At 37.8% G+C, this 14,289-nt stretch overlaps 1 protein-coding gene across 2 annotated transcripts in view; it reads left to right on the top strand.

Moving 5' to 3' along the window:
* Positions 1-13,599, top strand: part of LOC138706805 (Na(+)/H(+) exchanger beta-like) — a 51,459-nt gene extending 37,860 nt beyond the window's left edge. For both annotated transcript variants that reach the window (XM_069836530.1, XM_069836529.1), the window contains 4 exons: positions 230-330; positions 406-619; positions 4,925-5,111; positions 5,426-13,599. In XM_069836530.1, the coding sequence (XP_069692631.1) occupies positions 230-330; positions 406-619; positions 4,925-5,111; positions 5,426-5,697 (774 nt within the window). In that variant the 3' untranslated portion in view covers positions 5,698-13,599. The remainder of the gene's footprint in view (positions 1-229; positions 331-405; positions 620-4,924; positions 5,112-5,425) is intronic.
* Positions 13,600-14,289: the final 690 nt, after the last annotated feature.

Here is a 14,289-nt window from a genome sequence, read left to right as displayed (position 1 = left end):
ATGTTAGTCCTATTGTAACAGAACGAAAAGGTTGGATTTCATTTTAAATTTGGACTAACTTCCGTTTGCACTGTGTGTTGTGTACCTTCTGTGTTCAAGGGTATTGAACATTTTGAATCCTTAAAGTTAACTGTCAGGAGAGTAAATGTAATTTTCTATAAAATGTTGTTCTCTCCGACATCTTGTGAAGTTGAAGCCCCTCCATAACATGAGTGCTTTGTGTCTGCAGAGGAAGCTGGAACAGCTGGACAACTCGTTTCTTAAGAAGATCTTCCTGTGGGAGGGCCCAGAGAACGACCTGACGCGGCTCTACCAGAAGCTGTGCCTCACGTGAGTCCTGTTGTGTCCTCCCCGCACGCACTCAGCGTGGAGATGCGCGTATTACTCTTTGTGTCTGCATCGCAGGGAGCACTTCGCCCATCTGTACGGGCCCGTGACCTTGGTGGAGGACAAGAAGGCACTTCTGCTGCATGAGGACGGTGGGGATGAGAGCATCCACCATCGTGTTTCCAGCATCTTCCCCGGCGTGGAGCTGCGCCGCAGGACTGCCAGTGATGACGGGAAGCGGGTCACCCCAGGCGCTCTGAGGAGAGCGTTCAGCAGCAATGCGTACCAGAAGGTGGGGCTCAAGTATAAATTACAAAAATGTGGCTTTCTTTTTTTTGCTCTTCTGACTACATATCATTTCGATCTCAGTTCCGTTGCATGAACAAGTTTGGTCCTTCACTCCAAAATTAGGTTCATCTACTTTTTCAGGAGACTGTGTTCTGATTTCTGAATAATGTCTATTGCTGATTTCAAGATGTTCCTTATACAGTTGTCTGAAGAAAAAAAAAAAAAAAAGAGAGCTCATTTTACTTTCTTTCTGGAGTTATACTTCAATGGATTGGATTATGATATGGAATTTTCACATTTCTCTGCGGTGCTGTGTATCCAACCTTTAAAATAAAACTAAGTTCTATGAATTTTAATGCCAGTAATGAAATTAACTAAAACATCGCATAGTAGAACTATATCATTATTAAATATGCTTACACCTGATACATTTGCAGTGACTCAACATAATTCTCAGTAAAATGCAAGGACCGATAATCACTATTACCAACGAGTAGGTCTGTCTTGTTTTAGAGGAACATAATTATTTCTTTGTTCAAGAGTGTACAGTTGTGCTGAATTGGTTAGATCTGGTTTGTCTGTAGTTTGTTTCTAAAGTTTTCCTCGTAACAAGGTACACTTCTATGGTTCAGAGTAGAATGAAGAGCTTTCAGTAATGTTGATCGTATGATTCTACCATATTGTGCCCTGGATTGAAAAACTACAGATTTCGTGTATGTCATAAGACGACTGCACGTTATATTTTCATGTCTGTTGATATCTTATGAATGTCTCATTGTGTTAGTTTTCACCAATCATTTGTTGTTTACAAATTTTTAAGAAAAAAACCATACATTGCATGGTCGTATAGGACAGTAACTTACAAATTTTAAGCCCTAGCTGTTTTCTGATGACATTTCCAAGAGCACCATTGAAATTAACTTACAAGTTGCCAATATTATGGGTCTTGGTTCATCTCAACGAGCTAGAGTTTCATAGAGTGGCTACGAGGTTTGATACAGCACTCCTTGTGGCAACATCGGCACATGCATGGGTCGTCGGCTGCGGAGGCCCATCTGTAGGAGTGTTCGGTGCACACACTTGTACTCTGCCCAGCACAGTTCGCCGCCTGTCCTGTTTTACCAGTCTGCCCAGCCTACGACGTCCGACATCTGTAATTAGGGGTGGCTGCCCAACCCCTGTACGTTTGGACGTGGTTTCACCTTGTTTTCGCCACTTGTTGAAGACACTCACCACAGCACTCCTGGAACACCCGACAAGTCGTGCAGTTTCCGAAATGCTTGTGCCGAGCCTCCGGGCCATCACAATCCGCCCTCAGTCAAACGCAGATAGATCGCGTGCCTTACCCATTCTACACACGGGCAGCACGCTCACTGATACGACATGCACCGTGCGTGTGTCTAACTAGCAGTCATTCCTCGTCAGGTGAAGCTGCTATCGCCTGGACTGGTTTATATTGATCGTAGGTAGGCGGTCATAATGTTCTGGCTGATAGGTGTATAATTTATAATTGTTAAATTTATACCATAAAATAATCGCATTTTATTCTTTCAGCTGCTTGTGATGATCACAATTTATAATTTGAGAAGTCAAAGAAGCTTACAGTTATGCATAATCGGGTACTGGCAGAGAACATAGAATTGAAGAATCAGCGCAGCATGTGAAACAAAAAGAAAGTGTTAAACTTAGAAAATTTAGTGACTGGCTTGAATAGAAGATTGTGTCATTCAGTGTCTGTTATATTGAAGAATGATGTGCTGAAAGAGCTTTTGAAAATGCAGATTTATGGTAAGGTTCCCAGTATTCACAACAGATAAGGAAGTTTGCCCTAATGCTGCATTTTTTATTCTAGCTCAAGCGCAGGCCTACAGATACTGACGAAATTAAAGAACTCGTCAGTGGGCAACCAACCAGCTTTCATCGAGGAAAGTTTCGTCAAAATTGCCAGTGAGGTAAAGGCTAGCACAAGTCAATGCTAATAATATAACATCTATGGAATAAAATAAAAAATGAGATAAAATAAAGTGGGGAAGCGAGAAAATCTAGTCTTAAAGAAATGAAGGGTACAGGGAGAAAATAATGAATGTAACATTTCTTTTAAGAAGAAGGTAATGATCTAATTCAGTAGATTACTGCAAAATTTATTGATGTTCCTGTTGAAAATGAAGACAGGGTGACTGCATCCGTGGTGATAATTCTCCTGTTTATCAGTTTTGATAACAAGAAGACTAAAGTTTATAGTAATATATTGAATAATTAGATAATGACATCGCCCTGAACAAAATGTGTACTTTTACCGTTTTTCCCATGAACCCTTCAGATGTGTATGATTTATAATATATAATTATTAAAAATAAACTTTGCGTAACTTGTTTATTTTCCTTTAACAATTCCTCTCTCTGATATGTGATGTACATATTAGCAGATCTGCCACGCCCCTTCCATTCGCTGTACTACAGTAAAACCTCCCTAAAGCGAAACGCAATCGTTCCAGAATTTTTTTTTCCATTTTCACAGGTTTTCGTTTTACAAAGGGTTGAGTTTTTACAAAACTAAGAATAGACTACTGTAATATGCTCACTGTAGGAAGAACACAATGAAGAAATAATTTGAAATAAAAGTTACTGTAGCCATGCAAAGTGAATTTTATTTTTATTAACTTGCGTAATTGCAGCCTCCCCCTCTCTGCGCCCTAGTCTCTTAGCCCACATTTCTTTTAAAGTGCATTGCCACGACTTTTTCTTGAAGGGAACATTGTAGGATTTCCTTCGCGTCCTGCATCAATTCAGAGTACCGATCTAAATTGTGCCATGATCTATCGGTTGTGTAACTGAAGTTGTGTTTGATAAAAAAATAGATTAACTTTACGTTAGACAAATCAATCCTTGGATGGCAGGTACCATTGTCTAAAACAGTAGGTATGACCTTATGACCTTGACATTTTATTGCTCCATTAAAAGAATGAAGCCACTCTTCCATGATAGAACTGGTCATCTAGGCTTTTTTATTAAATCGCACAGTTTTACTTTATTCGCACTGTTATTTAGCACAGTATTGGCATATTAACACAAAACTCAGAATAAATAAAGGGAAATGTGAAACTAAATTGACACTACACCACAATTATTCACAGTTTTATTCTACTCGCACTGTCCTTTATCACTGTATTGGGTTGTTAGCACAAAACTGAGAATAAATGAAAGAAACTGCAAGAGAGTTGGAAGAAGTAACAGTACAGGAAGTCAGTAACCTGCGGGGGTCCTTGACAATAAGCACAGAATAGTGACATGGTTAGAGAAGCTTCACCCCCAATGCCTGACAAAGAATAGCGAAAGTCTTCCAGATCATTGTAAGTACAGTCACACAAAAAATTATGTCATGCTTCGTACAGTATTATCGAAAAAATTAAAAATGGTTTGAAATAATTTAACAACAGTTACGCTTAAAATTATCCGTTTTAGTCAGGTTTTTTTTTTTTTACCTGAACAGTACCCAAAAATGATTCCGTTTTCGCGTTAGGCAGTTTTCCATTTTAAAGTATTATTTTACACAGGAAATCATTCCGTTTCCAAATTTATTTTTCGTTTGTGCAGGTCTCCTTTTTGTAGAGGGTATGTTTTAGCAAGGTTTTAGTGTATAAAAAACATTGTGGACGGATGTTCAAATGTCTTCAAACATGGCGGCTGCAGAGCCACTCTATGAAACTCTAGCTCATTGGTTCATCTCCCTCTCATTTTTAACCATCTACATAATAATCCTGGGCAGTACAGCGCTGCCAACTACTGGCCTCACGTACACGTGTCTCAGCAGAGGTGAACGATCATCCAATCAGTACTATTATAAGACACTCCAATAAATCAATAACAATAACACTGTCATATCATTGGGCAAATTTGATACAAGAATAGATCATTAACTAATCGTTTTTGTTTTATTATTTTTATTATCTATTTTAACCAAGCTTAATTTGGTTTGTATGTTTTATGAAACACGTGCTGGTACTTTTTCAACAGTGGTACACTTAGATCACTCATATCAATGGGTAAGTTACCTTGTGTGTTTGGGAAGATGTACAACACCTGATTTTACGTAGCTTTTCCATTTGTGACATCCTTTAAAAGTAGTCTGGGCTTCTGAAAAGTGTGGTAGCATCTGTAAGGTGCCTTGGTAAAGATTATGGCTTCCAGAGGGCATATGCAATATAACTAACGTAACAGTTGTTTTTCTTAATGCAAGGACCGTTTCAAACTATAGGGACTATACCAAGTCAATAGATGATAATGGGGCAGTGTCTTGTGTACGTTTCCAGTTCCACCAGCGTTACAACCCAAACCTGATCGACGACCACTGCCAGGAGCTGCGTGAACAGTTGAAGCTGCGACACCTCAAGGCTTTCCGCATGACCAGCATGGCAGCAATGACGCAACCGCGCCGGCAGTCGGCCGACATGGTGTTGCCCGAGGAGTTTGCCCGACCTAGGAGGCAGATCCACTCTGGTAATGCTGCAGCTCATATCGAATCAAAATGAATAAGAGCAGTCTCCTTCTGCCATCGTCCTAACATCCTGTTTAGTAATCTTTACAATTCTTCTCTTATATTACGTTTCAATCCCTCTAGTGTGCTCTTGCTTAATGTAACCTACGCCGACACATAACTACAGCAAAATATTGGAGACTTGAAAATTTGCATGTTATGCACAATTCATTTGACACAAGGTTGTGTTATTAAAATTCAAACAATCTACACTACACTGATTTTATTTGACTGATGTTGGAGTAAGCCGAATGTATAACGATCGCTTTGCCCACAGAGCTGGAAGGCTTGTACTCGCGCGAGCTGGAGGGCATCGATGCGATCCTGGACCGCACGGAGCAGCGCATCAAGAGGAAATGCTCAGTTTCTTCGGCAGGCAACTCCACTCCCCTGCAGGCAGCCTCCCCCACCTCAACAGGGGCTGAACCCACTTGGCCTGTGATGACACCCCTACGACGCCAGACATCTCAGCAGCATGAGCAGACGCTCCAGAACATAGCCGAAACCGACGACGTGTTCCTGGACGCGAACTCGGATTCCCCAGTCTGATAGCCCTCTGACTCAGCCTTTGTTACGAAATGAGATGTCAAAGTAGAATTTGTAATTGTGGAAGATCACATTTCTTCTTAGTGGTTAGGCAGGACATGGTTTAGCCTATCCTCTAGTGGCACCACTCATTACATGAATGAAACAGGAGATGGCGACGTCATACAGACAGCACTCTAATAAGATTAAACTTCGATGATGAGGAAGTTGATGCAACATGTTCGGCATTTGCATGCAGCGAGTGAGGAGTCAGTTCTACATTCGGATTAAAAGTGAAACACACTAATTTTCGTCATCATTCTTCAGCCTTCAAGATCTTTGCCTGTTCCAGTCTGTCATCGTGGGAATTTCCACTTACCATATACAAGAAACACAAGGCAAAAGAAATGCTGTCTCTGTAAGAGAAAAACATAAATATCTACTTCTGTAAGGAAATGCAATTTAGATCTACTGGATTTGAAATCAACCACACCATTCTTTGAAGTACAACAAAAGACAATTTTGGCAATTTATTAATACATTGTAATACAATAATTATAGTACAGCTGCTGGACGACACTCCAAGAGGAAGCGTGGCGTAACAGTATTCCTTACTTAGCAGGTAATCAAAGGCTCTGTGCATATCACAGCAGGGTGTGACGGATAAAATTTTATGATGGCAACTTTTTTCCAAACTTCTCATAAAACTTGTATAAAATCGTTATGTATTGAATGAAATAAAGGGAAAATTAGCAATAACATGGTGAAGAGTAAACGATCCATTACAAGGATTGTGAGAGTCTTTTATATGTGCTGATATTTGAAAACTAATTTCATTGTATTAAAATACACGACTGAGCTTAATCAACATCCTGTAGTGTCCATGTTGTGAATTGCACCTTTCACACGAATAGGCCAGTTTCATTCAACTCTTGCGCACAGTAATGTTGTGTGGTATCTCCGTTACGTCTCAGTATATCATTTTTACAGCGGCAAATAGAAGTCAACACATCATCTCCAATGTCAGGAAGGTAGTTGGCAAGTGCATTTAAATTCTTATTTGGCTTCATAAGCTGGGCTGTGCAATGACGAGACAAAATCCTATCTGCCTTAATCAGGAAAATTCGTGTCCACAAACAATAATGAATATTTATTGAGCTCAGAAGATAAATTACTGTACAATGATGCCGTAAATTTCGGCTTTATCTCATAAACGATACTTAACATAATTAGCAAAAAATATAGCATTACAAAATATGACCATACGTCAGTGGTCGGCATTTTTGACTCGCTAGTCAATCCCTTAGCACACAAGCAGGGTGGAGGGGTAAGGCATGATCTCCCTCCCTCCTCTTAGCCATCACTTGTTCCTTCAAAGTTACGCAGTGTTCAAGTAAACACGACAGGATCAGTAGTAAAATCAAAAAAAATTTCGCGTATGAGAGACGAACATCCTGTTGCTCAGTTAAAATTCGCTACATGCAGTTTGACTCCTAATTGTAATGAGTTAATACACATTCATCTTAATGCTTGAATTGTGTATAAAATAAAAGAGAAAAGAAATCAAATCACACAAAAATGGAAAATATATATATATATATATATATATAGTGAAGGTGTTCCGCAACTTCTCCTCTTATACTTCCCTCCTGCTATGTTCCCCATTGCTGTGTTTTGCGGGCTGTATTTCATATGACGTCATCTTTGACAACCAGTGCCCTAGGCCGTCTCACTCGTAACAAAGAAACATGACTCTTATGATAAGCGAAGATAATTTTGTCTTCAGAGAGAAATGGCTGGTAAGTTTTAGCTGAAGCCCTCTCTTCATAACTCTAGGAATTGTATCATTGCCCTTGGTCACTACCAGCCACTAAGATCTTACATGATTAGGGTTGCCATCTGCCCCGATTTTGTCGGGATTGTCCCTACTTTTTTGTAACTGTCCCGTGTCCCGACACGAGTATGATGGGACGCCCAAATGTCCCTACTTTTCTGTTTTTAGGTTACAAGCCGAGTTTTATTATTGAGTCTTCTTAAGGTTTTACGTCGAATAATATTTGTAATAAGATTAGTAATATGTTTTTTTTTTCTTTAAAATTCTACAGGTGGTCATCTTGATAACTGTTTAAATTTACAAACGGACGAACAAGCAACAATGGGGTTCGTGTTTCTGTTTCTAGAAATCAGGTCACTGCAGTTCGTGTTTCATTGTGAAAATTTAGGTTGGTGGCAGTTATAAATTGCAGTGCACTTATGTTATAGCCATCCGACAAGGAAAATTCAGTGCACAGAAATCAGCGGGCATGACTGTACCTCGCAGATGACATATGCTCCCGTTCCCAGCATGCTCTCACGCCTACTGCAGGGGGTAAGAGGGTTATAGCCTGTGGGCTGCAAGGAGTCCGAGCTGAGTTTTCCTTGTAGGATACCTATAGCTGTTTTTAGGTAGTTTTGCAAGATGCAGACATTGTTTCCGGCATTTTAGGAGTTCGTTTCAATAAAATGTTTTCTAAATTAAAGGAAAACAGCAATGGAAGTGAATGTAGTAATAGTGATTGTTATGACAGTCAAAATGATAAATGGAAGAAAAGGTGAAAAGAATGTATATATTTACAAGATAAACAGTTTAAAAGTTGGTTAGCTAAATGTGATGACGAAGATATGGTAAATTGTATTCGTGTGTCCTGCTTCGTTTTCAATAAAAAGCGAGGGAATGGTGTGATGAGAAAAATTAACAAAGAGAGATACATAAACTTTTTGTTGCTTCAAGTGCTAAAACTAAATTGATTGAAAATTTTTTAGCGTAAAACATTCTCCTATTGAAAGTTAAGTTACAGCTGCTGAATTGTCGTTTGCATATCACGCAATAATGCATAACCATATTTATCTTTCTACTGATTGTGGCATTAAGTTAATGAGTTGCATTTTCAAAGATTCGAAGTTAAGTCCAAAACTTCACTATGGACGTACAAAATGTAAGCTCTTGTCAAAATATATTGGCTTCTCATTCCATAGAATAGTAAAGAATGATTTAAAAGATGACACTTTTTTCTCTGTTTCGATAGATGCCTCAAATAAGTGCTTTCTAGTCAGTATTAAATATTTTTCTGAGATTAGTGAAGTTAAAGGAAAATTACTTAGCTTTTATTACGATTTGAATGAAACAGCTGACGGTATTTTTGAGAAACTGAAATCTATTTTAGATGGACACGATTTGAAAGTTCCTAATATATCAAGTTTTGGTGCAGAGAATGAAGCGGTCAAGTAAGGAAAACACCACTCAGTTTTTGAGAATTTCAAATCTTTAAATGATAACACAATTCAAGCTATTGTAATTGTCACGTTATTCACAACATGGCCAAAAATGCATGCAAAGTGATGAAATTTAATTTTGATTGTCCAGTACTAGAAGTTTGTAACGAGTTTTCGTCTTCTAGTGAGAAAACTAATGAACTCAAAAACTTGTTTCAGTTTGTTGAACAATCAATCAATCTTCTTAATGTATCCAGCTGTTTGCTGATAACATAAAGTCCACTATAGTCCACTGTAGTCTATTCAGTTGTTGTTTTTCACGACAAATGAGGGGTATTTTGATTGGTGTTCATTATAGATGCCTGTTGCTAGTAGCCAGAGTTGGGGTGTAGTTTCTTGAACAAGAATATTAAACAATTTTAAGGCATATTTCAGTTCGGTGGTTCTCCCTATTGCCAGCTCTAGAGCATTTGCTAAAAAATTGGAATCCTATACAATCCTATTTTCTTTCTCAAGCAGAAGAAGAAACAAATTCTTTAGTATGGACTTTCGTAAGAGGAGTGGACGAAAAAAATGAATGATCACTTTCTTTATATATATATATATGCTTACATAAAAGCATTCAATTTAAATTAAAAGATGGATTTTATGGCTTTCAAGTTAATCAAAATTTGAAGGAATTAAGCAAATCGGACCAGGAAGAGATGCAGATAATGTATATCAGAGGAGTCTTCATTATTAAATAAGTGGTTCAACTTCGAGACCTCCTCTTTTTAGAAATTCGCTGCCTTGAATCTGAAAGAAGTAGTGACATTTGATAGCCTTATAGAAATTGTAAATGTCCACAGCATGGAAATAAATGGTGAAGAACTGTATGCAGAGTTCGTTGTTCTAAAAGATGCTGTTGAAACTCTTAAAATCTAGATTTACCAACTGACATTTTTTTAACAAATATGCAACCTAAGGTGTTCCTTATTTTCCGCCTTCAACATTTTTGAATGCCCACACTCCAATTTTGTTCGAATGACTCTAAAACATGTCTACACAAAATGTTGTTGTGATTGAAGCATTGTAATCCATGCCGACTGGAGCACGAACTCACATGAAGAACATATCTGGACTTGTCACGCCAGGACGTGCAGTACAGTCCGTTCTTCATCTGTTATCAATTGTGTCGCACTTATTTTCGGGTCGCTACTCTAACATAATGTCACATCAATTATGCATTGCTAAGGAACGTGTGTGTTTTTAATAGGTGATATAAAACATCAAATAACTGGACACAAATTACCATCAAATAGACAAGTGCTGGAAGTTTTATTTTATAACATACGGGAGGTAAAATTAACTCTTAGTGAAATTGCTAATCTTGTGGTTCATGAGTGCATTATATTTTGGGAGAGAGCAAGAATTCCGACGAGAGCTATTCAGCATTGTTCACAAAAACTTATTAACTTGCATTTGGAGTGGAGAAAATTGCAAAAAAAGAAACACAAAGTGTGCAGACATTTTTAAGTGCCATGAAGGGAAATTTATAAATAATTTGGACAATCTCTTTGATATCGCACATGCCAATGCTCTACAAACAATCAAGTTGGAAGAAGACAGGATGTTATTACTTCCAACAGAGAGAGCCAGGACTAAAGTCCATGACCATTAACACGAGCTATTGGTGCAATAGTAACAATAACAGGTACAATTAAATGATTTCACCAAGAATTTTCCTAGGGGTAGACAGGAAATTCGCGGATAAAGAACAAAGGGCGAGGCAAAGAAAATTAGAAGAGAAAAGGCAAACGAGACAACTACTTCTACTTGTACATCTTCTGCTGTACCTCCTTTTTCATCATCTGAAGATTTAGATAAGGCATTTCCAACTTTAGATGAGATCGATGTTGGTCAGTTTTTAGGAGAGACTTCTGAGAGTAAATCAATGTAGAATGCTACAAGGCGAGGCACCAAAAATTTTATCACTACAAAATTAGTGGCTGCCTTTGATAGATGTCAGCTGAGTGTAAGAGATTCTGTATACATCGTTCAGGCGACAGCAGAGGCACTTGGCCACAATACTGAAGAGTTCCCTTAATATAAATCTTATATTCATCGAATCAGAAGACGAAAAGAAAAATAATTAAATCCATTTTAAAGAATGATATCCCTGCAATTCTTACTGTTCATTGTGATGGTAAACTGTTGCCCACATTAAATGTCAGAGACTCAAAAGAAGAAAGGCTTCCAATCGTTGTTACACTTGGAGACAGTGAGCAGCTCATCAGCATTCCAAAATTACAGAATAGTTCTGGTAAGGAGCAACGAATGCTGTTTGGAATGCATTAACGTATTGGGTACTGAAGACAATGTACAAATTCTCTGCACCAACACAACTGCCTCAAACACTGGCCGTTTTAATGGGGCACTTGACTTATTTGAACAAAAGTTGGACAGGGAGTTGTTGTTATTTTACGATGTGTATTTGATGTAACAGGCAGTCCTGACATACCACTGTTTAGACATTTGAGGGAAAGCTGGAAAAGTGTCAATGCCAATCATTTTCAAAGTGGCAGAAAGAATGTGGAAGTGTTTTTCAATGAGTCGGAAATTAAGGAAATATTAAACTTTTATGACAGTGAATTAGATAAACCAACACAGAGAGGTGATTACCGTTAACTCATAGAGCTCTCTGTAATATTTCTGGGAAGAGACCCTGGAAAAAAAAAAAAAAAACTAAAAAATATGCTCTCCTGGAGTGATGCATCAAGCAAGGTGGCAAGAGCAATATATTGCTTAAAAATCTTTCTGCTAAGACCTCAACTTAAAATATTCATTAAAGATAAAAATGCCTCAAGGGATATCTCTCTGTTTATGTCAAACCGTGGCTTCAGTGCAGTGCAGCTGTAGAAGCTCCTCATCAAGATCTCTGCTTCTTGAAAGTTCTGAAATTATATGAAAGAATAGATTCCACAATTTCAAAAAGAGCTGTAAGAAATTTAGTCACAATGTAGTTTTTATCAGAGGAGTTGTCTGTCCTATCACCCTTTGATGATGAAGTAGATGTACTACTCAAAATCGTCCACACCTGTGGAGTAACAGTCAGCGCGTCTGGCTGCGAAACCAGGTGGCCCGGGTTCGAATCCCGGTCGGGGCAAGTTACCTGGTTGAGGTTTTTTCCGGGGTTTTCCCTCAACCCAACACGAGCAAATGCTGGGTAACTTTCGGTGCTGGACCCCAGACTCATTCCACCGGCATTATCACCTTCGTATCATTCAGACGCTAAATAACCTAGATGTTGATACAGCATCGTAAAATAACCCAATAAAATAAAATAAAATAAACTACTCAAAATCAAAATAGTAACAAATTTGGATAGAGAGAACTACATATGGAAAAGATACATATTCCTGTTTGTGGAAAATTGAATGGATAAATATATGGTAAGTTTAATTTTATTCTAATTACCATTCTTTATTCTTTTAATTCGTTAATATTCATCTCCTAATTCAACCTTATCTTCATGTCGGAGAAAACAATACCCAACTTTGTGTCAACCAAGAGCAGAGTTCTGTTCTCTCGCCTGAAGATGGACACTAGTTAGTTTTATTCAAGCATGTCCTTCGACATGGACGAGCAACACTTCATATTTAGAAGCTGAAAGGATAGTTAAGGTGTTAAAAGCTGTGAATGACTCTGCTGAAAGCGGTGTTAAATTAATGCAAGATTTTCATGGACTATTGCCTGTAGATGAGGAGCAAAAGCAATTTGTGTTGCGTTGTGCTCAAGAACATCGTAGACTGTACCCAGATTGCAAGAAAAATAACACTGAAAAGAAAGTATACACAAGAATCCTAAAAACCATAATGCACTCTAAAGTGCAAAAATGTATTCAATTTTAATAAAAAATCAGATATTGTACATTCATCAATAGCTTTTACACTGACTTCAAACTACAAGACCTAGAATTCCTAACATTCAAGTCGGCATGGGTTAATGTCATCCTATTGAGATGAAATTTTCTTTTTGAGTAAATCTGACCAAATTTAAAATATTTACGGGATGGGCGCAAAAATTGTCGACTTTTTTCTTTTATTGGTAAAATAAGGGACACCCTAATGCAGCCCCTAACTTACTAAAAATAGTAAAATTTATGTAATTTCAGTAACATGCATGTAGAAAGAGAGTTTTCTTTAATGAAAAACTTGTAGACAGAAGAGACAAACTTCATGTAAAATCCGTGGAAAGTGACTTCTGGTTAAAATAAACTATAGTATGAATTGTTCCGAATTTCATCAATATGCTTTACATGAGAAGCAACTTCTAAAGGCCTCTGCATCAGATAGGAAGTACGTCAAGTTTAATTTGTAAAATGAATACCACCTGCTTTAAGTGACCTGACTTAAGGTGGCAACCCTAGTCATGATAAGCATTCATATTGCATTGGTTACAATTATGCAACATTGTCGTCACCCAAGTGTTCAGAATTTGGTAATATGTTATTCAAGGTGATTCCTGCTGGTCGATGGTGAAGTCTTGGCGCTTTCTCTTGAAACAGTGTAAAAATATATGAACTAGTAGAAGCTAGGACATTAGAGGGCCAGGTCTGTTGTAAAGCACAATGTTAATTAATATGTATTATATAGCAGATGTATTTAATATAAAATATATCAGTAAAACAATTCACATTCTTACTGTCTTATTTCTGTCTCAGACCTTGTTCCATAGTCCATAATGAAGTTTGTTCTGAAAGGTGATAGACTGTCTTCATGAACCATTTTGATAAATGTAAATATACCTGTATTCTAAAACTGGGGAAATGAGGAAACCACAAATATAGGAAACTCTACATAATTGTCGTAGTCGTTTTAATATCATTTAGCATAGGATCTCCAATCAGCTGGATGGAACAGACTCCAGAAGACGATTGCCAGGGCAACAATGATGATGGTGATGAGATGATGAAAATAGCGCTGAATGGAGAAGTTAATAGTGATAGCAGGTACGGTATTTATTATAACAAACCACGTGGTATTATACAAAATAAAAGTAGTTAATTTACTGACGTGTGCTATTAATATAGAATAAATATGGGAATCACTTGTTATTACTCGGTTGAGAAGCTTTTATCATCCAGTCTGCTCTCAATAGAATTTATGAAACAGTTACATTACCGGCTGTTCTGTATGGTTGTGAACCTTGGACTCTCACTTTGAGAGAGGAACAGAGGTTACGGGTGTTCGAAAATAAGGTGCTTAGGAAAATATTTGGGGCTAAGAGGAATGAAGTTATAGGAGAAACTTAAACAATGCAGAACTGCACGCATTGTATTTTTCACCTAACATAATTAGGAACATTAAATCCAGACGTTTGAGA

The sequence above is a fragment of the Periplaneta americana genome, chromosome 9, assembly GCF_040183065.1.
Source record: "Periplaneta americana isolate PAMFEO1 chromosome 9, P.americana_PAMFEO1_priV1, whole genome shotgun sequence".
Taxonomy (NCBI): domain Eukaryota; kingdom Metazoa; phylum Arthropoda; class Insecta; order Blattodea; family Blattidae; genus Periplaneta; species Periplaneta americana.
This window is presented reverse-complemented; position numbering and strand designations above follow the sequence as displayed.